The sequence below is a fragment of the Lemur catta genome, chromosome 8 (assembly GCF_020740605.2).
Source record: "Lemur catta isolate mLemCat1 chromosome 8, mLemCat1.pri, whole genome shotgun sequence".
Lineage (NCBI taxonomy): Eukaryota > Metazoa > Chordata > Mammalia > Primates > Lemuridae > Lemur > Lemur catta.
In genome coordinates, this window is record NC_059135.1 from 3,951,512 (window position 1) to 3,977,097 (window position 25,586).

At 39.8% G+C, this 25,586-nt stretch overlaps 1 protein-coding gene across 3 annotated transcripts in view; it reads left to right on the top strand.

Moving 5' to 3' along the window:
• The window catches only part of IQCA1 (IQ motif containing with AAA domain 1), a 144,395-nt gene that overhangs the window by 44,394 nt on the left and 74,415 nt on the right, over positions 1-25,586 (top strand). For all 3 annotated transcript variants that reach the window (XM_045558704.1, XM_045558705.1, XM_045558706.1), the window contains one exon: positions 12,918-13,002. In XM_045558704.1, the coding sequence (XP_045414660.1) occupies positions 12,918-13,002 (85 nt within the window). The remainder of the gene's footprint in view (positions 1-12,917; positions 13,003-25,586) is intronic.

Consider the following 25,586-nt stretch of genomic DNA (forward strand, 5'->3'; position numbering starts at 1 on the left):
TCTGATGCTGTGATGGTGTGTCCTGTGCATCTGTCATAAACACACACATAGCGAATGCCGTGCACATGCACTCTCTCTCTCTCTCTCTCTCTCTCTCTCTCTCTCTCTCTCTCACACACACACACACACACACACACACACACACACACAGAGGAGCAGAGGCCCTAGAGCCAGGCTGCCAAGGTTCAAATCCCAGCTCTACCATTTACAGGCTGTGTCGTCTTGAGCCAGTTACTTAACTTCTCTGTGCCTTCATTTCGTCATCTTAAAATGGAAGCTGGGGAGTATTAATAGCGCCTACCTCACAGGTAGGATGATAGAGATTCATAAATATAAAACCCTAAGAACAATGTGCAGCACTTGGTACACCCTCAAGAATGATCTTAAACCTACAGGATCTTAAACCTACAGGAAGTCCTGCAGGAAGATCCACACTTCAGTTTGGAACGTTCGCATATCCATCATTCCCCATGATTGCATTCCTGAGTCTGGGACCTTCGTATTCATAGCTCTATGTAACTTTTGTGGCTGCCTCTGTCACGACGCTGAGTGCCACTCCACAGAAGGACTGGCTGGCTGCCGGTGGAGGCGGGGACCGAAAGGGCTGCAAGTGCTGGGGGCGGGCATCGGCTGAGGGGTAATAACAGGGCAGGCAGCATGGAATGTGTTCCTGTCCCCAGGGCAGGCCACCAGCCTGTCTCCAGATCCCCAGCAAATGCACTTTCTTTCCAGAGCAGGTCTTGGAAGGCTTTGTTAATTTTTTTTTTCATTTTAAAAGTTAAGACACACTTTAAATGCAGTAAAATTCACCCTTTTCAGTGCACGGTTCTATGAGTTAATCTGTCATTTTTAGGCTTGTGGGACCACCTACAGACAGACTCCTCATCTCTCCATCCCCTGCAGATGCCTTTGGAACCCTAGAACTACCCCACAAATGGAGAGAGTGACAGTACTGTTGTCCAGAAGAGCTTCAGGCAGTGAACAGAGATTTTCTCAGGGTGATGTTGTTTGGAGCGAGGCGAAACTTCAGTTTCCATCGGCCTGGGAAATATCCAAAGTCCTGTCCTCACTTTTCTCCCTCTGCTCCAGCCCGACGCTCTCCCTGCCCGCGTCTCCGAGGCCCCAGGCCTACACCAGTTTCCATCACTAGTCCTGCTTTTAGAAGCTGTCCTTTCTTTCCAGCGACCCTGTGTATCTCTTTACTGCTCCTACTAGGTCCCTGGTGCTGCCCGTGCATGCCCTCGTGGGAACCTGAGGCTGGGGCATGTCGAGTGGCTTCCCCAGGGTTCATGCTCGGAAGAGGCAGGGCTGCAATTCACACTCAGGTCTCTTGATTCGCACAACTCCAGGCGTGTCTCCTCCTCCTGAGCATCGAGGAGCAGAAACCTCATCTTGAGTGTCCTTGACTCCGTGGTGCAGAGGAGTGCTAAGTAGTCGGTGTCATCTTGTTGGAAAAAATGGTGGTTGCCCAAGGTCACGTGGCTTACTAGGTGCCACCTGGGAACCCAGGGCTTTCCTGCTGCTCATTCCTTCTCTTTCTCCCGCTTCTTAGTGTCTTCATGCAGAGCAGAGTGATGGTTCTGGCTAAAAGGAAAAGAGAGACACAGGGAAAAAGAGAGGGGAGGGGAGAAGGGGAGAAAAAGAAGAGGGGACGAATCATGGGCTTGGAGAGAGCCGGCTGTGGCTTGCCCCAGTTATTTCACAGATGACAAAGCGACGCAGAGAAGTCAGGCAACTCAGCAGCAAACCTGCCTAGTTACTGTCAGATTGGGAACTAACGCCCAGGTGAGCCAAGACTTTCTGGAACACAAGCATTGTGTAAAACCAGAATTGTTTCTCAAGGGAGAGTGCAGGACTGTTCTCCCTGCGGACTCCTAAGGACATCAAAAAGAAGCCACCCGAATGTTCACAATAGATCACTTCTGAGTAGTAGGATCCCGGCTGTGTGTATTCTTTTCCTCTGCATTCCAAGCTTTCTGCATGGAGCATGAATTACTTTCAGAATGAAAAAGGAGGTTTTAGAAAGATGAGGGGAGAGTGATGGTCACAGACGGGGAGGTGAGTTAGGGGCTCATTATTTTGAATTCCTTGTGTTAATTATAGTTTTAGTAAATTCTCAAAGCAGCTGTGGTCTGTAGAGAAGATGCACACATGTGTAGGTTTCTCATGTGAAAAGGCAAATAACTTTTTTCTACCGTTTGCTTTGAACCTAAAATATATTAGGTTGAATGGGAGACATAAGAAGAGGTGGGATGAGAACTTAAGGCCCCGGCATTATTCACTGAGGCTGTAGGGACAGGTGCACAGCTCGCGTGAAATCACAGGTTTTGATGTCAGTCGTCACAGTAAATCAAATTAAGAACACCCAGCAGCTACAGGCTCGCGTGGTTTGTCCAGGTGCCAGGTCGTGATGAAAGGCAGACTCGAGGCTCTTTGGCAAATGCACGGAATGGATTTCTTTTCCATGGGCTGGTGGGCTGTTCTGGGTCACACCCTCAGGCCCCAGCATACTGTGATTTGTGCCTCTCTGTCCATTCCACTGGACTGCAAGTGTGAACAGGCGTCCATGTGAGGCTGGTGTGGCATGACCTTGAGTAGCCATGGGCTAGAGTCACTGCTCCCCTCTGCATGCCTTCTAGGGCAGGGATTCACTCTAAAGAGCAGGAGAACACCACTAAAAACAGCATCCGGGGATGTAGAATACCTCAAACCTACTGCATCTCTGCTGCAGTCACCGTACCTGGGGAAGCAAGATGACTTTGGAGTCACACCTTTCTCAGTACTTAGCACATCGGCAGCAGAGGCAGAGCTGTTCTTTGGATATAGAGGCTTTCAGTTTGTTTCAGCAGCTCTTAATTTCTGTGTCATTTGGTGATGAATGTCAACATCGGTGTGTTGCTTTGAACAGAAAGGATCATGCCTTTGTGTTTCATAAATATGGTAAGTATTCATTTACTGCTTGATCACACAAGGTTGGAGGATCTTCAAAATTAACCTTTAGACTCTAAAGCTGCTCTTTTCTGCAATTCACTCTTTGTGTTGCTTATAAAAGATGACTTATTTTCAAAAGTATGCATAAGGAGCGAATTTAAAATGAGAATGGTTGGACATGTTGCTAACTTATGCTTTTTTTCCTATGTTTATTTTCCAAAGTTTTCTGGATTCTTGAGTTAGAAAAGGAAACAACCTGCTTCTTTCAATGAGGAAGGGCTGCTGGGTGCACGATGGCTAGGGTTTTAGGGTTTGTTTTTTTATTTCACCATATTATGGGGGTACAAAAGTTTAGGTTACGTATATTGCCCTTGCCTCCCCCACCCCGAGTCAGAGCTTCAAGCGTGTCCATCCCCTAGACAGTGCACATCACACTCGTTATGTATGTATGTACCCATCCCCTCCCCCCCTGCCCCCCACATCTGCCTAACACCCGAGTAATGTTATTCCTAAATGTGCTCTTAGGTGTTGATCAGTGAAACCAATTTGATGGTGAGTACATGTGGTGCTTATTTTTCCATTCTTGGGATACTTCACTTAGTAGAATGGGTTCCAGCTCTATCCAGGATAATGTAAGAGGTGCTGTATATCACCATTGTTTCTTATAGCTGAGTAATACTCCATGGTATACATATACCACATCTTATTAATCCACTCATGTATTGATGGGCACTTAGGTTGTTTCCACATCTTTGCAATTGTGAATTGTGCTGCTATAAACATTAGAGTACAGATGTCTTTTTTATAGAATGTCTTTTGTTCTTTTGGGTAGATGCCCAGTAATGGGATTGCTGGATCAAATGGTAGGTCTACTTGTATCTGTTTAAGGTATCTCCATATTGCTTTCCACAGAGGTTACACTAGTTTGCAGTCCCACCAGCAGTGTATGAGTATTCCTGTCTCTCTGCATTCACGCCAACATTTATTGTTTGGGGACTTTTTGATAATGGCCATTCTCACTGGAGATAAGTGATATCTCATTGTGGTTTTGATTTGCATTTCCCTGATGATTAGAGATGTTGAGAATTTTTTCGTATGTTTGTTGGCCATTCTTCTGTCTTCTTTTGAAAAGTTTCTGTTCATGTCCTTTGCCCACTTTTTGATAGGGTTGTTTGATTTTTTTCTTGCTGATTTTCCTGAGTTCTAGATAGATTCTAGTTATCAGCCCTTTATCGGATGTGTAGCATGCGAAAATTTTTTCCCATTCTGTAGGTTGTCTGTTTGCTCTCGTGACAGTTTCTTTGGCTGTGCAGAAGCTTTTTAATTTAATCAGGTCCCATTTATTTATTTTTGTTGTTGCTGTGATTGCCTTTGTGAGTTTTAGGGTTTTGAATGGTGGGTCAGTGAACAGAAAGGGTTGCAGTGTCTTTGAATGGGAAAATCTTTCCATTCCTTCCTAAAGTGTTCTGTTCTTGCCTGGGTATTAATTTTTCCATGCAAATAAATATTTAAGATAGGTGAAAATTAAGCATTTGTATCATTTTCTCAACAGAAGAGTAACCAAAACCAAAATAGCCAATTATATAATCAGTAATATATTGTTGCTTTTAATAAAATTAAAAGGTGAGGTTGGGTAGGGAGGTTCCTGTAGAATTCAAGCCTGAGTATGATTCAAGATAATAATTCCAAACCAAGAGGGAAGCTTTAGTCTTGGGTGATAACTGCTAATAATATCCCACTAATAAGTAGAAACATCTATGCATAAATCAGATTTTGACATGTGCCACTAAGAAATTGCCTTGCTTTGCATACAACTTTTTCCTCCTCTCCTTTGAGGAATGGTGAGCCCCTCAGTTTCCCAAGGAGGGTCCTGGTAATTGAGTCCATGTGCAGTCAATTGTCTTTATTGAGTGTAAGTGAATTTATAGGCAGCAACTGACACCTTTGGAGGCTTCTGTGCAGTGGCACAAGCTGCTTTCTTTAGAACGCAGGAAAAATTTATGAGCCTGCTGACATTAATGGAGGTGGCTGGATAACTTGGGGGGGATCGGCCGGAAACCCCTCCATCCATATATTTTTCATACTTGATGAAACACAGATAAATCTCTGTCCTGTGAGTCTGAAATGGTGAGACCCGTTGAAGCTCAGTGTCAGACCTCAGGGGGGAAATTTATCATTTTAGTAGTTCTGCTTTCTAAATCACTGCAAACTCTAGAGCTGGTCATTTTCACATCTGTGCAAGAATTTTTGACAATATGCATACATTTTTAATAGGCCCTAACTTTACCAAATGCTCGTCGCCTCACGTTTGCTAACCGAAAGATACGAGGCAGGAGTATTTTTCTTCTCCAGGTTCCTCAGATAGAAGAATAGAAAGACAGGTAGTTATGTTGAACGTATCTTTATTAAGTAACATTAATCACTGAATAAATTCTGTAAGAGGGTAACAGTGCCCCCCCCAGCATTTGTCACATGTAAGTGGCAGTTTCTAGAGCAGAAAGGAACTGTAGAGATTGTCTAATAGGCATACATACTTATATTTTAATAACGAAATGGATAAACCTAGTTCAGCTGCACCATTTGCAGAGAGGAAAACTAACCAGGTTCTCACAGCGATGCAGTGATTTGCACAAATCACTCAGCTAATTAGTGGCAGCTGCCGGGGTTTCTTCATTTCCAGTAAAATACAATTTTCCTTATACATCTAGCCTCCCAACTGCTTCTTTATCAGGTGTAAAGCCCTATTTTAAGCTTTCTGGTTAGAAAGTCCTAGGCCATTGGGCTCAGCCATGTGTGGAGGGTCAGACAGCTGAGCCTGTAGGTTCTGCATGGCTCTTTCTGGTTCAAGTTTGACTCTGCTTGGGCAAGTCCTGCTAAGCCTCCATTTCCTCATCCCAAAAATGTCAATGACAAGAATAATAACTATCTCCTAGGATTATTAGAGGGTCTCAATGAGACAGTGATACCAAGTTCTGAGCACATCAGTGCTTAACAAATGAGTATGTTATCATGGAGGGTTCTGTTTGGTAGATTATTCAAACAAATCTACTAAAGCTAGCTATCCAAAAATGAAATTGTATTTCAAATTACCCCAGGTCGTCTAGCTTAAGCAGCGTTCAGTTTGCAGGAGAGAACCAGCAGCCCGGTGTGGAGAACAGGACCCCGCTGGGGGCTCAGGACATGGAAAGGCGGCCACACCTGAAGTGCTCTCTAGTACCTTCACGAAATCATCAACGTTGTCTGACAAATCCGCTGTCATTGAGGCTGACTTTGGTTCCATCGTATAAGTGTTAGTGCAAGGCCGTGACAAGAAAGATCCTCAGACACAAAATACATGGCAGAAAGGACACAGATCCATTGCCGGTCCCTCCTCTTCTTGCCCTCCCCTCATGCCAGATGGGGCCAGGCCTGGCCCTCCTGGTCCCCTTCCTTTCTCTCTCCCCATGATAACCTCATCCAGGCACATGGCTTTAAATTCCATGTATGTTTTGCTGACTCCCAAACGTGACTCTCCACCCAGGGCCCTCACTTAAACTGCAGGCGTGTAGATCAGCTGCCCACTCAACATCTGCACTTAGATGCGCGGCGGTCATCTCAGGCTGGACGTCCAAAACCCACTTGGGAGCTTACCCCTAAACCTGCTCCACCCACCGTGCTCCCACCCAGTGGTGGTAAATCCACCCTTCCTGTCCCTCAGGCCAAGACCCTCGGTGCTGACTCCTCTCCTTCTCCCAGCCAGACATCCAGTGGCTCCACCTTCAAAAGATGCCCCAGTGCACCCACTTCTCACGCCTCCCCCTTCCCTGCCGCTGGGGCTGAGCCGCGTCACCCCCGGACAGGACTGCGGCAGCCTCCTAACCATCTCCCTGTCCCGACCCTTGCTCCCTGGAGCCTGTTTTCGGCAGGGCAGTGTATTAGCTATCTGGCGCTCATACTACTGCACGCTTAGTTGCTTTACACAAAGCACATTTGTTATTTCACAGCATCCGTAGGTCAGGAGTCTGGGCACTGCATAGCTGGGTCCTCTCCTTAGGGTGTCACAGGCCCCACTCAGGTGTCAGCTGGGGCTGAGGTCTCGTCTGCGTCCAAGCTCTGGTGGGTGGCGGCAGCCTTCAGTTCCTCGCGGGCTGTCAAACCGAGGGCCTCTCAGTTCCTCACTGGCTGCTGGCTGGAGGTCACCCCCAGATCCCACCAGGTGGGCTTCTCAGTGTGGCAGCTTGAGTGAGTCTGGAAACAAGGTGGAAGCTACAGTGTCATGTATCACAATCCCAGAGGGGACATCCTGCACCCTGGCTGAATTCTACAGCGTAAAAGCAAGTCACAGGTCCCGCCCACACTCAGGGGAAGAAAATGCACAGTGGTGTGACGTGCTGCCCAGAGGCAGGGGGCACAGGGCCGTCTGAGAGTCCGTCTGCCAGGGAGAGCCGGCATCATCCCTAGGAGCCTAAAGCAGGTCACACGCCGCGCTGCTGAAGACCCCCGGAAGGCGAGGCTGAGCTCACTGTCCTCTGGCGGCTGAGCGAGCCCGGCGCTCCTGAATAGCCCGCGTTCCCATCAGCCTGGGACGCGCCCTTCAGAGGGGGAGCCGTGCCTCCACCCTGGGCCTCCTCCGCAGGCATCCCGGATGCAGGTCCAGGCTTCCAGCTTCCAGAACTGTCCTGCAAGCATGTGTCTTGTTGTTCATTCTAGCGGTAATCTGGGAGAAGGCAAGTTAGAGGCTTGTGCTCATCTTACTGAATTCCTATTCTTCAGGATTAAAGAAAAAATTATATGTCGTGACTTTTTTTGTTTTTTTGGTCATTCATTTCCAACTTGTTTGTGCTTTGATTTTTCTTTTGGACTCAACTGTTATTTTGGAAGGCACCTTTAGATTTCCAAGTGGTTTAAAATTAGACCACGAGTGTTTATTCCCAGAAACATAAACAGTCATATAGTAGGAAATTCAAAATTATATACGTTAATGAAAGCAAAACGGTCATTTCAGTTCAGGCAGAAAAGGCATTTGATAAAATTAAATACCCGTGTCTTAATTTAAAAATTTAAAAACAGAAAGAAAAGGGTTAATTCTTAGTATAATAAATATAAGCTCAATAAAGACAGAATTTTTATGTCTTCTGTTTGCTGGTTTTTCCCAGAGCCTAGAGCAGTGTCTGGCACATAGTAGGCACTCGGTGAAATGCTGTTAATGGATGGATGGGACACAGACAGCTGCACGCTCAGTGGAGAAACACTGGAGCGGCCCTTCCCGGGAAGGGAACCGACAGTGTGGATGACCTTTGCCCCTACAAGTAACTAGTGGCACAATATAAATTATTGTTGATATAATGACATGAAAAGGAAATAAGAAATGGATATTTTAAAGAAAGCAACAAAATGTATTCCTTTTATAGTCAGTGATGAACTAAATATGGAATGAAAATATAAGAGCTATATGAAAATTTAAATCTGAGTGTTAAAAGGAAGAAATGAAAAAAGACTTGAATAACAGGAGAAATATACCATGTTTCTGGTTAAATAGGAAGATGATAAATCTGCTGTAGGTAATTTATAGAGATAATGCAATTTCAATTAAAATCCCAACAGGATTATATATTGAACTTGAAAACATAATTATTAAAGTCATTAGGATTAAAATAAGAAAATAAGAGCAATAAGGAAGGACAAATGGCTCTGTGTTTTCAAGTATATTACAGAGAAAAATAAGGTAAATGCATTATAGTAATATAAAAGCATAAACATAGATCAAAGTGGATAGCCCAGGAGCTGACAAAAATAGATGGAAATGAGTAATGTATGATAAATGAAGTTCAAAACAAGTAATAAGAGTGGAAATAATAGTGTAATAACTAGATTGCTTTAATTGTTAAGGCCAACAAGTAATATTAACTCCCCTAACGAGAGGTCACAATTTTCTGACTATAGAAACAAGAAATTTTAAAAGAAAATTGGACTAATTCCACAGTAAAAATTAAAAGGTCTATATAATAATCCAACCCTAAAACTAAGACATAAAAGGAAACCAACCAAACATGAAATTTATTTTTATTATAAATTATTTTACTTTATTGTTTTATTTAATTACAAACACAATTCCTATTTGCCATAGCAAGGAAAATAATACAGAAATGTGTTAAAAACTTAACAGTCTTGCTCCCATCCCCTGCCTCCAAGCTAGCCCAGGTGGGCGGCTTTCTCGCCTGTCTTCGAGCACCTGCAGACATAAATACACTCACAGGGTTTCTCCTCCGATCTCTTTTTCCTTTAAACGACAGCGTAATGATAACTCATATCTCATCACAGCCTGGTCTTTCCTCTTAACATTGTATCATTGCTTGAGGAAGTGACCGGGTGTTTCCCAGGGAACTTCCATCCTCCCACCAAACATTGGGTTGGGGCAGGGCAGTATAGTTAATGTATAATGCATCTTAATTCTTCCCATTTAAAATAATGAGAAATGGGCTCCTGAAGGGTGTTTCTGGCACAGAGCATCTGATTTTCAAGAACAGGTTGCTGCTGTTAGCAAGATGCCTGCAAGGTATGCACTGAAGGGACCTGAACTGAACAGAGTGGCAGCACACGGCAGGTCTAGACGGGCCACCAGCTGGCACCACTGCCTCTGTGAGTGCAGAGGGAGTTTCTCTGCCCGAGGGAGTCTCAGCCCCAGCTTCTAGATGGTGAAACTTGGGAGGAAAACTTCAGGGACAATAAGGAAATGGCAGCAACGCTACCTGAATTACTCAGCTGACAGGCAAACACCCCTTGGACAAAATAAGATCTCCCTGCAGAGACGTGCCAGAGCGGTGCCCCGGCAGGTGTGCTTGTCTGGGGCTGAGGAAGGCTCGGGACGAGTGCCGGAGCTGTGGGACCCAAGACAGGGACAGAAAGCCGGGTGGTGCCGCCCAGAACTTGGATGGAGGTAGAGGGGGCAGGACTAGGTGAGAACAGGTTGGGATCTAAGGAGGAAGGGCGCGATGCCTGGGGATAAAGGGACATTGCTTTGCACGTTGGAACCCCCACGTGGAAGCTCACTGAGGAAAGGCAGGCCGGGACAGGGTGCAGGCCTAGATTCGGAGCCAACATGCTAGGTGGTGCCATTTGAGGTGATGCTCACTGAGTCAAGAACTAGGATCCACAGAAGCAGAAAGAAATGTCAAAGGACGAGAGCTGTCCACCGGGGGATAACTCGAACACCCATCACTTAGAAGATCAACTCTCCTGCAGGGATGGGACTGAGTGGCAGCTCCCGGGCGTTTTTCTTCTGTAATACTCTAGGGGCAGTCTGGGACTTAGTGATAGGGAGTGCTGTCTGTTTTTGAAAAATATTAAACAATCTCTAAAGTTTGTGGATAATCGGTGTTCATATTTAAATTTTTAAAATACTTTTTAGGAAGTGAACTAAATGAATAATTTAAAGTCTGTCCTTTCAAAATTAGTACTTGGTTTAATACAAATTAAATATTCTCCCAAAAAGCTGAATCCTTGCTTTTAAAAATTGTAATCTCCGTGCTCGTAGGTGACTAAATGCTGACGAACAGCTCAGAAATACCTGGCAAATCCACCGTCATAGCAAGTCAGCATCCATCTCTCAAACTCTGTGTTCTGGGCGACTTTTGCCTTTCTGGTTGCTCCTTCTCTGTCTTGTTCCGCGGGTCTGGGGGGAGTGAGAGAGGCGCCTGCAGACGGCCCAGGTTATTTTTCAAGCAACCTTGTGATGAGTTCCATTTTCTGCATCGCTGGTTCCATTTGGTGGTTGAGACGCCCAGTGGAAGAGCCGCTTTGACCCTGCCTGTTGCGGCAGTTTGAGGGCAAATGGGAGTTGGGGGAGGGGCGGGGAAGGAGGGCGGGGGCAGGGTGGGATTCAGGAATGACACTCTAGATCCAGCGCTGCACATTAACTTTGTAAATCAGCAAAATGATAAAAGTTTGAAGATAATCAAGTGGCTTTGGAATTGAGATGCAAAGTATCACTGAGGGAAAACTGTAGTTTAAATAATTATTATGCGAATGAATGCTAAGGCATCACTTGCCTTTCTTCCCTTGCTGACGTTCACTCTGACAAGGGCCACAGCTGCCGGCGCCTTGGCAGGGATGGAGGCAGCGGCCCCAGGACAAAGTCTTCGTGGGCTTCACCGCCAAGCACCCGCCTTTAAAAAAAAGAAGTTCCATTTGACAATGTTTTTGAGGATGCAGTAAAAGATAACTAATTTTATTAAGACTAGACCCCTGAAAGACATAGCTTTTTAATATTCTATGTGACAAAATCAGAAGTGCTCATAAACCTCTTCTGCGCACCAGCGGATGATGCCTGCCTCCGGGAGAAACACCTGTGAGGTTAGTCTCAAGCCCAACTGGCCACAAAACATCTGACAAACTCTGGTTATTTGGACTTGGGCTTTGGGAGATATTTTCTCGAAAGTAAATCAAATGAACCTGAAGAAAAATAATTGACATTATTTGTTGCCAATGGTAAAATTTGAACTTTCTAGTAAAAGTTACAGTTTTGGAAGTTTGTATTCACCCCTGAGAGTTTGAGAGGTTCCTGTCACTTAGACTCTTGGTTGTGAGATCCGTGGTCTTGTCGGCGAATGTGACTTCACCATGTGGTGAAATGCGCCAGCGCTGGGAAGAGCCACGTAATTCCATGAACCATTATTTTCCCAGGACCAAGACGTGAGGTTACAATCATGCCTGGGTAAAGAGAGGTCTATTCAGAGCATGAGAGAGACCCATGGACTTTAGATTCCACATCATAACTAGCCTTCGGGAAGCTGCCACTTGTCTAGTGGGGTGTAAAAGCAAAGCAGAATATTCACCGTTATCTAAAAAGCTATTAAAATATTTCTCCCTTTTCCATTCACATCTGTGTGATGCCCTAATTTCTTCCTGTACTTCATCCAAAACAACATGGTGCCACAAACTGAATACAGGAGCAGGTGTGAGCATCTGCCCACTCTCATTAAGCCATGCATTATAGACACTTGAAAATGCACAAAACAGTAACATTCTTCTCACTAATTTTTTTTGTTTTAGAAAATATATTTATTACTAATTAAAATGTTTTTTGTGTTAACATATAATGGCTTTACTATTTTTAATGAGCTAAAATGCATATTGTAGAAATTTCTAAGTTTTAGTATTTACTGCAGTAAATATCAATAACTATAACTCATATAAAAACGTTCTTTGGGATCCTCAAATATTAAGGGTGTAAAAGATTCTTAAGGCCAAAAGTTTGAGAACCACTTTTGTAGGGTCATTTTAAACATGGTGGTCCTTTCCAAACCTTAGATTCTACACCTCTGTGAAATTAATGGAACCAACTTGGCAGGTAGTCTTTTCTTTCTATGGTACAATAAATATAACATTCATGTCAAAGTCAATCTCTCTTAGAAACATTAAGTACATATTCTTTCTGAAATTCTCAACATTGAATTTCAAAGTCTGCTTTTTAAAATATAGGAGTTATATGGTTACAGAAAAATAATACTATTTGGAACCCATAAAATATAGGCCTCAGCTTAACTAAAACCTAAAGCACGGGCGTGTATTTCATTCACTATTATGAACTTTGTAATTTGTACAACCCCATCCTTCTGTTTAGTTTCACGATCTTGTGTTTATCCTAAATTTTAAACAGGAAGAAATGATTTGTGCTTCTGTCTTCATTCTTAACTCAAGCACAGAGCCTCTCGATGTTTATAAAATAAAAGGAGGAAGAAAAATACAATCTGTTTTAAAGGGAGATGTTTGTCTCTAGAGGAAGGAAACCTGCTACTGAATGTCTCCAGTTCCTTTTGCTCTTTAAAGATGTCATGTCGGCCTCCATCTACAGGGAACCCCAGGCTTAATAACCATCGCTCATTTAAGTGGACATAATGGAGTATATTTTAATGGAGTATATAACAAAGCAAATCAATTAATGGAGTATACAACAGACAGGACTTCATTCATTTCTATTTTAATTTTCTTTTTTTTTTCCCCTGCAGGAATTTAACTGGCACATTTCCTGACTACCCTGATGAAGAAGAAGGTGGCTCAGCTATTATTTTTTCTAACAAGACGCCACAGCAGGTACAAATATGTTTGAGAAATGAAATGTAAATATATCATAATCACATTGCTTTAAATTTTAAAGCTAATGGGTTCATGGTATTGTTGGGCCTTGGTTATTTTCCTACAAATATTTATAGGAAAATACTCTTGGGTGTTCATTAGTGTAGATCCTTTAACTTTATTTCAAAATGAATTCATCCTTTTTCCTGTCTTACCTTCAAAAGAGATGTGATGATGTGTGGAGGTAATTTTCTTAGTAAATTCTGAGCAGCTTGATTGCAGGAGCCGTTTGTGTGCTACTCCCTGCTTTGCTCCTTCTCTCTGTCCTCCTCAGCTCGTGGGGCTGTTCCCTCAGTGCCTTTGGCATGTCACACTCTTCCTTAGCACTAGGCGTCCTTCTGCTTAGTTCCTGCACACCTGCCAAGCCCCAGCTCCCTGCCATATCAGAAACACCTTGGACCATCTCTGTAGATGCTCCAGTGGTATTGATGAGATTGAAATCTGATGCAGTTTTTTTAATGTCTTAATAAACTAGAAATAAGAAAGCTCTTCTTAGCCTCACTGTATTTACCATAGAAACCAAGGGAAGCTTTGCATCAAACTCAGAGATAAGGCATTAGAGACATTGCCATTAATAGTGAAAATCAGGAAAAGAATAGTTTCTACCAGAATTATTAGTTAATATTTCCCTGGACATCCTAACAAATGCAATAAGATAGAAGAAGAAAAGTTATAAATATTTCAAAAGTGATAAATTTATAATTGTTTTAAGATTATATGATTATTTTTCTAGAAAACTCAATAAACTTAACAAAAAATTATATTGACAAATTATACGGAATTGTACAAAATTATACTGACAAAACTTTACTGAGAAAAATGAAAGAAGACTTGAACAAATAGACTGAAGGATTGTTTCCCTATTTTGTACTCAATAAAGTACAAATACCCGTTGTCCTTCCATTATTCTGTGCAGTTAATACAATTCCAGTCGAGATATTGACATGGTTATTTTCAAGTTTGTCAGGAAGGATGAGTGCATGGAAATATCCAAAAAATTTTTGTAAAAGAGCTATAATGATGGAGAACTTGCCATATTCACATAAAACAAATTATAAAGATAAAATAATTAAAACATCATAATATCGGAGAAAAAATAGACAGATAACAACAAAAACAAAAATAACAAGTAACATTTATTGGACAAATATTCTGTGCCAGATACTAAGCAAAACACTTTATGTAAATCAACTTATTTAATTCTCCCAAACTATGAAGATCAAACCATTTGGCCAAGTTCATTGTTAATAAGTTGTAGAGCTGAGATTCATTCCCAGGTAGTCTGACTTTAAAATAGTGTGCTCTGAAACTGAGGCAGATATAAACTGAACTTAAGTAATATACCAATGACCTTTCAAATAAGTGGGGAAGGATGGACTATGTGATAAATAACATTATTTGCCGACTCACCATTCGGCAAAATTAAGCAGATCCTCCCTTATTATACAAAATAAATTTCACATAAATTAAATATTTACATGTAAAAACATTAAACCACAAATTACCAAAAGAAATTATTTAAATTTTTAATAATCAGAGGGTGGGGAATAATTTTAAGCATGTCACCATAAGCAGACATCATGAAGAGAATGGGCTGATATATTTAACTACATTAAACTCAAATGGCAAAAAAAAAAAATCATAAATGAAGCTAAAGTTATAGAATGAACCGAGGAAAATATTTGCACCATATGTGATCACAGGTATCTTTCCTATATAAAGAGCTCTTAGAAAATAATAAGAAAAATCAGAACACCCCAATAGAAAAGAAAGCAAAGAATATGACCAGGAATTTAATAAAAGAATTTTTTTAAACTCACTAGCAAAGAAATTTAAATATAAAGTAACATTGCTATATCTCTTTTCACCTATCAGACTGATAAAATTTTTAAATTGTGATAACTGGAATTGGTGTGCATGTGGGAAAAGGTCACTCGCATACATTGCTGCTGGATACGTAAATTAGCATGATGTTTTTTAAGGGACATGGACCAAATAAATATCAAAAGTTTTAATGTGTATTCCCTTTGACTCATAAATGCTATTTAAGGTATGTATACTAAAGGAATAATAAGATAAGTTGTCATAGACCTGAGGTCAACACACTTCTTTCATAAAGGACCAAATAGTAAATATTTTAGACTGTGGCACATACATTCTCTGCCACAACTAGTCAGCTCTGCCGTTACGGTGTGAAAGCAGCCATAGACAGTACACAAGTGAATGGGCGTGGCTGCGTTCCAGTAAAACTTCATCTCGAAAATGGCAGCCGGCCAGATCTGGCTCATGTGCCGTAATTTGCAGACCCCTGCCATGGATGATTGAAAAGCTGTTCATGTCTGCCATTGTTGATAGCATTGACAAAGAAGAAAACAGCTAATGCTTTTTAATAGGGAATTAGGTAGGCAACGTGAAGGACTATGCTGCAGGAAACACCAAGTTGTAGATCAGCATTTCAGGACCTCAGCGCTACTGACCCAGAGTTGGCCTCCCTGTGCCCCGTGCTCCCCTGCGTGGGCCTTCAGGATCACGGGCACAGGGCCCCCCTTCCCTCCACTTGTGCATCAGAAGCCAACCTGGGCTCCCAAAGCCTGGCCTCTGCCCTCCAGAGGACTCCTGCCTTCTCCGTGAGCTCCGTGAGCTCCGTGAGCACTAAATAGCAACCTTTTTATCTGACAGTTCATCAAGCCCTGCCTTGAGTGATTGTCATTTTAATTTGCTGTTATTTCAGTTTTTTGCATGTGTAGGTGTTGTCCCTCCAGCTAAATCACCAGGCACAAGTTGTGTCTTGAGAGTCCGTGGAAAGCAGTCAAACACGTTTTGTGCCAGTTTAGAAAGGTGGCGATTATAGGATTAAGAACGCTGGTGGAATGTCTAAATTGTCCATGAGAAACATTAAAAAGTAGAGTCATTTTAGTCAAACTAAAAACAAAAGAAAACTGAGGATGCCTGGTTAATACGTTAAAGTAAAACAAAGGGAACCACAAGACAGCTTAACCTTAAAAGGCAGATGATTGAAGAGTCAGAATGGCACAGTGATTAGAGATCACAGTTGCGCCACACACTGGATCTGCAGCCTTAGATAAGCTACTTTGTCCTCTCTAATTCGGTTTTCTCATCTGTAAATGGAGATCCTAGCAATACCTACCTCCCTGGGCTGATGTAATAATTAGATGCGATGATACATGTGACATCCTTAGAACAGAGCTTGGCACGTTGAAATCTTTCAGAAAATCTTAGCAATTGTTACTACTGTTAGTGGTGGTAGTAATAGCAGCTGTAGTAGTAGTAGTATGAAGAAATAGTAGACCAAGCATAATCATTATAACAATGTACATAAATGGTTACATTGATATTTATAAAACAAAAATAATACAAATACTTTTTAGGAAATGAGCATAACATTGATACCAACCCCCAGAAAAAACTGAACATCACAAAATCCCACAGATCAGTCTTCCTTATGAAACATAAAAATTTAAACTAAAATACTAGCACACTAAAACAAGCAACATATTAAATAAGTAAAACACCACAATCAAGTAGCAGTCATTCTAGAATGCAAAAGCAGTTCGAGTTTAGGATGTCTGTGAATACCCTGCATGATGTAAAGAGATCCAAAAGGAAAAAACCCTCAACTCATCTATGTGGATGCTGCAAGGGCGTTTTACAAATTCATCATCCATTCTTGATATTTAAAAATAAATCTCAACAAAACTGGAATATGTGGATACTTACTGAACATGACAAAATGTTTCTTAGTTCAGAACCCAATGTCATGCTTCATTAAATTCACTTGAAACATTTCCACTAATAGCAGGGAAAATACCACAATGGCCACTATCACTGGTATTATTTAGCATTGCAACGTAGGAACTACCAAAGGCTATCAGGCAAGAAAAAGAACAGAGAGATACAGAAAGTGGAATGGAAGAGACAAATGATCACTGTTTTCACATACATTCTATGCTTAGAAAAGCAAAGAGAATAAACTGAAAAACTCCTTTAAATAAAATGAGACGTAAGATGAGATTACAAAATTAATATGCAGAAACCAATAGCTGCTATATCTACAAACAGCAGCTAGATAGAAAATATCATGGAAGAGTTCATTTACAACAGCAACAACACAAAGGTCAAATGCCCAGGAATAAACTTAATAATTGATGTGTGTTCCACGTGAAGAAATGCTTAAAGTGCTTCTAAGGAATGCAAACAAGGAAATGGGAACGCACACCTTGTTTCTAGGTGGGAGTGCTCGACACCATGAACACTCAGTTCTCCCAAACATCATCTACAAATGGAATATGATCCAGATAAAAATACCAACAGCACTGTGTTGGGGTACTGCCGGAGGAGAGACAGGGAAGGGTGACCACCCTAAACTGTAAGTAGAAAGCAAATAACGAAGAATAACCAATAGAATTCTGAAAGTGAAGCCTAATGAGGAAGAACTATTCCTGCCAGGTATTAAAACATATTCTTATGAGCCCATTGCTATGGGCAAAGGGCTAAAAAGACACATCAATGGCAAAGAATAGAACATCAAGTAATATACCCAAATTCATGTGGAAATTTAATATATAATAAAGGTGGCATCTCAAATGTATGAGAAAAAAGGAAATAAATGGTATTAGAATAGCCAGGTTGTCATCTGAAAAAGAAGAAAATTAAATTCCTATCTCTTTATACTTTACTTTGCAATGATTCCAAATGGATCAAAGATTTAAATGTAAAACAAAACAAAAACACAAAAGGACTAGAAGCAGCCAAGAAAGAAATATGTTATAACCTCACAATGGGAAAGACCTAACTATGGTGCAAACCCAGTTGTAAAAGAAGAAAAAACTGATAAGTTCAACTACACACACACAAAAAAAATTTAAATCTGCATGGAAACAATGACCTTGAGTAGGCAAATGACAGATGACATACTGGGAGAATTATTTGTAATAAGTATCACAGACAAGAGATCATTTTTCTAAAACAGAAAGAACGCCTACAGCTCTGTAAGTTAAAACCTAATACAAAAAAATAGCAAAAGGATAGGAACATCCCCTTTTCAGAAAAGAAAACCCAAGTGGATCTGAAACATAATAAAAGATGTTCAACATGTGAAAAGATGATCAACCTCACACATATAAAAGAAATGCAAATTAAAACTGTGCTAACAGACAAAATCGATCAATTGAACCTCACCAAATTTAAAACTTTTGCATTTCGAAAGACACCATTAAGAAAATGAAAAGACTGGGAGAAGATATTTGCAAGACATATACCTGCTAAAGGACTTATATGCAGAATATACAAAGTACCCTCACACTTCAATAATAAGAAGACAAGCAATTCAATCCAAGAATGAGCAAAAGACTTGAATGGACAATTCACAAAGGAAGATATATGAATAGCTAATAATAACACAAAAAGATGCTCAACTTCATTAGTCATTAGGGGAATGAAAATTAAAACCACAATGGAATACTGTTTCACACCCACTAGGATGGCTATAATCAAAAAGAAGGCAATAACAAATGTTAAGGATGTGGAGAAAAAGAAACCTTCATGCATTGCTGGTGGGAATGCAAAATGGTGCAGCCACTTTGGAAAACAGTTTGTCAGTTTCTGAAAAATTAAACATAAGTTTACCAAAGGACTCAGTAATTCCACCCTTGACATATGTCCACACACAAAAAAAATTGTACATGAAAACTCTTAGCAGCATTACTCATAAAGCCAAAAATTTGAAACAACCTAAATATTCATTAATGGATAGGCAAAATGTGGTACATCCATGCAATGGAATATTATTTGACAATTAAAAAAGGAACAGACAACTGACACAGGCTACAATATGAATGAACCTTAAAAACATCATACAAAGTGAAAGAAACTGGATACAATAGACTATGTATTATATGATTCCCTTTATATGAAATGTCTAGAAAAAGTAAATCTGTAGATACAGAAAGTAGATTAGTGCCTGCCTCAGAAGGAGCAGAGGAGAGAGCAAAGGTGTTAATAATTAATGGACATGAGTGGGTCTTATTGGGATAGTGGAAATGTTTTCAAACTGATTTATTGTGGTGATGCACAGCTTGAGAAAAAAATATTCCACACAAGTGGAAGCCAAGAGAAAGCAGGAGTAGTTATTCTTATATCAGACAAAACAGAGTTTAAATCAACAACAGTGAAAAAAAAAGACAAAGATGGTCCTTGTGTAGTGATAAAGGGATCAATTCAACAAGAAGACATAACAATCCTAAATCTATTAGGTAATTAAATATGAAATGTCTGATTTTGAATCAAAAGTGTAGTTTATTATATCTCAAACAAGAAGCAGTACAATTAACCTAAACTATGGACACAGTTTTGCCATCTTAATGGTAGCTTGTTTATGCCAGCAGCAAAAAAGGCTGGAGAGTGAGAGGCAATGAAATCTCAAAAGGTGTTTCCACAGCTTGTTGAGAATTGAATAATTTTCCTTGCAAGAAATGGTCCAAAGCCTGGAAGAAGTGGTAGTCAATTGGTGCAAGGTCTGATGAATATGGTGGATGACAGAGAGTTTCCAAGTCCAGCTTCCATAGTTTGAGCAGCATTGTTTATGTGACATGTGGTTGAGTGTTGTGTTGCAAGAGGATTGGCCTGTCTCTGTTGACCAGTCTTGGTTACTTAATCACAAGCACCCTCATTACTTCATCCAGTTGGTTGCAATAGACATATAATTGATTGACCAGGTTTCATGAAGCTGTAGTGGATAATACCAGCACTGGACCACCAAACAGACACCATTAGCTTTTTTTGATGAATATTCAGTTTTGGAATGTGTTTTGGCACTTCATCTTTATCCAACCATTGTGCTGAATGCTTGCAGTTGTCAAAAAGAATACATTTTTCATCACACATAACAATACAGTGTAGAAATATGGCAAGCTTCAAGATGATGTCTCTGCTGGCGCTTATTTAATTCATATGGAACCCATCTATCCAGCTTCTTTACCTTGTCAATTTGTTTCAAATGGTCCAATATTGTTGAAATAGTGACATCAAACCTTGCTGCTAATTCATGCATAGGTTGAGATGGATTCACTTCTGCTACAGCTTTCAGCTCATATTATTCACCTTGGTCTCAGGTTGCCCGCGTGGCTCGTTTTCAAGATTCAAATCACCGCAATGGAACTTCTCAAACCACCAACATACTGTGCATTTATTAGCCACATTCTTCCCAAAGACCTCGTTGATATTTCAAGCTGTCTGCACTGCATTGGTTCTATGATGGAATTCATACTCAAAAAGAACATGAATTTTTTACTTATCCATGGTTTTACAAAAATTGCTGTAAAAAAAGTTTAAAAGATAATCACAAACCAAAATGTCCATATGAAAGACTACAGGTATACCTTCACAATAAAAAAATAAATAAAACAAGAGATGTCACAGTGAAATGTCAGAGATAGCAACTGTCAAACTTAGTTCTTAAGGAAATCGGACATTTCATACTTCATAACCTAATATATGCATCTAACACCAGAGCTCCCAGATTCATAAAACAAACACTACTAGACCTAAGAAATGAAATAAACAGAAATATAATAGTTGTGGGGTACTTCAATACTCCACTGACAGAAGTAGACAGATCATTGAGGCAGAAAATCAACAAAAAACACTGGACTTAACTGGCACTCTAGAACCAATGGACCTACCAGACATTTACAGAACATTCTACCCAACAAATACAAAATATATTAATACATTCTTCTCATCAGCACATGGAAGATTTTCCAAGATAGACCATATGTTAGGGCTTAAAACAAGTCTCAGCAAATGTTAAAAAATCAGAATCATACCATGTATCTTCACAGTGGAATAAAACTAGAAATCAGTTCCAAGAGGAACCCACAAAACTATACAAATACATGGAAATTAAACAACCTGCCTCTAAACAACCTTTGTGTCAATGGCCAAATCAAGATACAAATAAAAAACTTTTGAATTGAATGACAATGGCAATACAAGCTACCCAAACCTCTGGGATACTCCAAAAGCAGAGCTAAGAGGTAAGTTCATAACACTAAATACCTACATAAAAATGACAGAAAGATCACAAGTTAACAACCTGTCACACCTCAAGTAACTAGAAAAACAATAATAAACTAAACCAAAAGCTAGCAGAAAACAAGAAAGAACAAAAATCAGAGCAGAACTAAGCAAAATTTATACCAGAAAACCAATATAAAGTTGGCTCTTTGAAAAGATAAACAATATAGATAAACCACTAGCTAGATTAACCAAGAAAAGAAGAGAGAGGATTCAAATAAGCTCAATCAAAAATGAAAAAGGAGACATTACAACTGATACCACAAAAATACAAAATATCATCTGAGACTACTAGGAACACCTCTTTGCACACAAACTAGAATATCTAGAGGATATGGATAAACTTTTGGAAACACACAACCTCCCAAATTTGAATTAGGAAAAAATAGAAATCCAGACCAAGAATGAATAGCAAGATTGAGGCAGTGATAAAAAAAAATCTCCCAACAAGAACAGCAACAAAATACAGGACCAGACAGATTCATAGCCAAATTCTACCAAACCTACAAAGAAGAATTAATCCCCATCCTATGGAAACTATTGCATAACATCAAGAAAAGAATCCTCCCTGTCACTTTCTGTGAATGCCTGGTAGGTCCATTTGTTCTAGAATCCCTTTTAAGTCCAGTGTTTCTTTATTGATCTTCTGCCTCGATGATTGGGCTAGTTCTAGCAAGTGTAACTCTGATACCAAAGCCCAGAAAGAACGCAACAAAAAGAAAACTACAGACCAATATTCCTTATGAACATAGACACAAAAATCCTCAACAAAATACTAGCAAACTGAATCCAACAACACACCAAAAAAATAATTCACCATGATCATGTAGGTTTCTTCCTATGGATACAAGCATGGCTCAACATATGCAAATCAATAAATGTGATTCACCACATAAACCAAATTAAAAACAAAAATCATGTGATCATCTCAATGGATGCATAAAAAGTATTCAGTAAAATCCAGCATCACTTCATGATAAAAACTCTTTACCAAGTAGGCATAGAAGGAACATACCTCAAAATAATAAAAGCCATATATAACAAACCCACAGCTAACATCATACTGAATGAGGTAAAGTTGAAAGCATTTCCTTTAAGAACTGGAACAAGACAAGAATGGCCACTTTCACCACTTCTATTCAACATAGTACTGCATGGTCTAGCCAGAACAGTCTGGCAAGGGAAAGAAATAAAGGACATCCAAATCAGAAAAGAGGAGGTCTGACTCCTCCAAAGACCCCTAGAATACATAAATAAATTCAGTAAAGTCTTGGGTTACAAAATTACTGTACACAAATCAGTAGCATTTCTACACAGTAATAATAGCCAAGCTGAGAATCAAATCAAGAACTCAATACCATTTACAATAGCTGAAAAAAAGAAAAATACCTGGGAATATATTAATACTTAGCCAAGGAGGCAAAAGATCTCTACAAAGAGAAAGAAATCATTGATAACACAAACAAATGGAAAAACATCTCATGCTCATGGATCCAGAAGGACCAATATTGTTAAAATGACCATACTACCCAAAGCAATATGCAGATTCAATGCAATTCCTATCAAAATTCCAATGACATTTTTTCACAGAAATAGAAAAAGCAACTCTAAAATTCATATGGAACCACAAAAGACCTTGAATAGCCAAAGAAATCCTGAGCAAAAAGAACAAAGCTGGAGACATCACACTTCCTGATTTTAAAATATATTACAAAGCTATTGTAATCAAAACAGCATGGTACTGGCATAAATACAGACACAAAACCCATTGAAACAGAATAGAGAGCCCAGAAATAAACCCACACATTACATTAAATTGATTTTTGACAAAATACCAAGAATACACAATGGGGAAAGGACAGTCTCTTCAATAAATGGTGTTAGGAATACTGGATATCCACATGCAGACCAGTGAAATTGGATTCTTATCTAATACCATATACAAAAATCAACTCAAAATGAGTTAAAGACTTGAGTATAAGACCTGAAACTGAATTTTTATGCAATGTATAACATGATGTTTTGATATATGTATACATTGTGGAATGGAACATATAATTAGCTCAATTATATGTTAGTATAGTATAGTTAGTGTATTTCTAGTCGTTTTACTAGAAAGTGGACATATATCTAGGAAAACTACTAGAAGAAAACATAGGGGGAAGCTCTGTGACATTGGTCTGGGCAGTGATTTTCTGGATATGACCACAGAAGCCCGGGAAACAAATGTAAAAATAGATGAATAGGATTGCATGAAACTAAAAAGCTTTTACACAGCCAAGGAAACAATTAACAGAGTGAAGAAACAACCTATGGATTAGAAGAAAATATTTGTAAACCATACATCTGATAAGGGGTTATTATGCAAAATATGTAAGGACTTCAAACAACTCAATAGCAAGCAAACAAATATTAATAACATGATTTTAAGAAATGGGCAAGGGACCTAAATAAACATCTCTCAAAAGGAGACATACTAATGACCAACAGTTATATGGATTTTTCTTCCACATCAACATTTTTGTTCAAGACCACAGAAAATTGCAAATCAAAACCACAGTGAAATACCATCTCACTCTTGTTAGAATAGCTGTGATCAAAAAGATGAACGATAACAAGTGTTGGCAAGGATGTGGAGAAAAGGAAACCCTTTTACACTTTTAGTTTCCTCAAAAAACTAAAAGCAGAACTATCATATGATCCAACAATGCCACTACTGGGTACATTTCCAAAGGAATTGAAATCCAAAGGATTTGAAATCAGCATGTCAAAGAGATGTCTGCACTCCCATGTTCATTGCAGCATTATCACAATAGCCGAGGTATGAAACAACTTAAGTGTCCTTCAGTGGATGAATGGATAAAGATAATGTGGTGTATATACCCAGTGAAATACTATTCAGCCTTTAAAAAGAAGGAGATTCTGTCATTTGTGACAACAGTCATGACCCTGGAGGACATCATGCTAAGTGAAATAAGCTCGGCACAGAAAGACAAATACTGCATCTCACATGTAGAATATCAAAAAATTTAACTTTACAGAAGCAAAGAGTAGAATGGTGATTACCAGGGCCTGGAGCGAGGATAGGGGAGTGGGCATGTGTTGGTCAGAGGGTACGTAGTTTCAGGTAGACAGGAGGAAAGAGTTCTGGAGACATATTGTACAGAACTGACTATAATTAATAATAATGTATTGTTTATTTTTAAATTACTCAGAGAATAGATTGTAAATGTTCTCATAACAAAAAATGGCAGGTACATGAGATGATGGATATGTGAATTCGCTTGATTTCATCCCACAGTGTATACATATATCAAAACATCATGTTGCACGTTGCATAAAATTTTTGTCATTTATACCTTAAAAAAAGAAAAAGAAAGTGGATCTTGTTGGTTGGTTAATAACATGGGGAGAAACCCTCTCACTATATGTATGTGTAATTACTCTTTCATAATTTTTGAGCTATGAGTCATGTAAATGCCTATTCAAAAATTAAATTAATGAAGTAAGAAAGAATATAGAGGAAATAAATCATATAATTGATAAGGCTTTAAAAGGCTTAAAACTGATAAGGCAGTTGACATGTATACTCCACAACTAAGGATTTCCTCTTTTTTTCAGCTGTTCACATTTTATATATCAGGCTATTTTTAAAAAGCCTTTGCATTTTTGAAAATTTCCAATCTTCTAAGGACCAAAAAATGTCCATGTGCCATAGGTGTTCCAGAACGTCACAGACCTGAGCAGCCATGCCTTGATTCCAAGAGTCCAAGGGAGACTGATCCCCAGGGAAAACATTGCTATTTGGACAACAAGGGAACTTTACTTCAGTCTAAACACACCCTTTTTATTCCCAAATAATGTGCACAACACACACGTCACCTCTCAGCTTCCCTAATACCTCCTTTCTGAGCCTCACTCACCAAACTCTTCACTAGCACCAGGGGCACGCGAGCCCCTGGACAGTGTGAAGCTACTGTCTTCTGGGCACACGACTACAGTTTTCTTTGTTAAAGTCCAGATGGTGCTAGAATACCCTGCTTTGTTCATGATGAAGCTATTTTTTATGCTTTTAACATTATAAACTAAGCTCTTAAGAACAACATAGGTATAAATATCAAAAATATAAAACTAGAAAATAAACTTGAGCATCTTGGGAAGTCCCTAAGAAGGCGTAACTAAGTAGGGTTTCCACAGGAAGAAGGTTGATCACAACACACTGGAGGTCAAATGATATTAGCCTTGTCTCCCACCCCCATTTTTCATTGCAGTCCTTGCCGTGTCTTCAGAGGTAATGGCTGCCCTGAATTTGGAGCTTGTGCCCTCACATTCCTTTATGCTTGGACTACATGTGTGCGTACCTGAGACCGTGGCGTACGAATTGTTAATTTGACTGTAGGCTGCTCATACAGTAGAATAAATTGGCACATATTCTTTTGCGTCTTGTC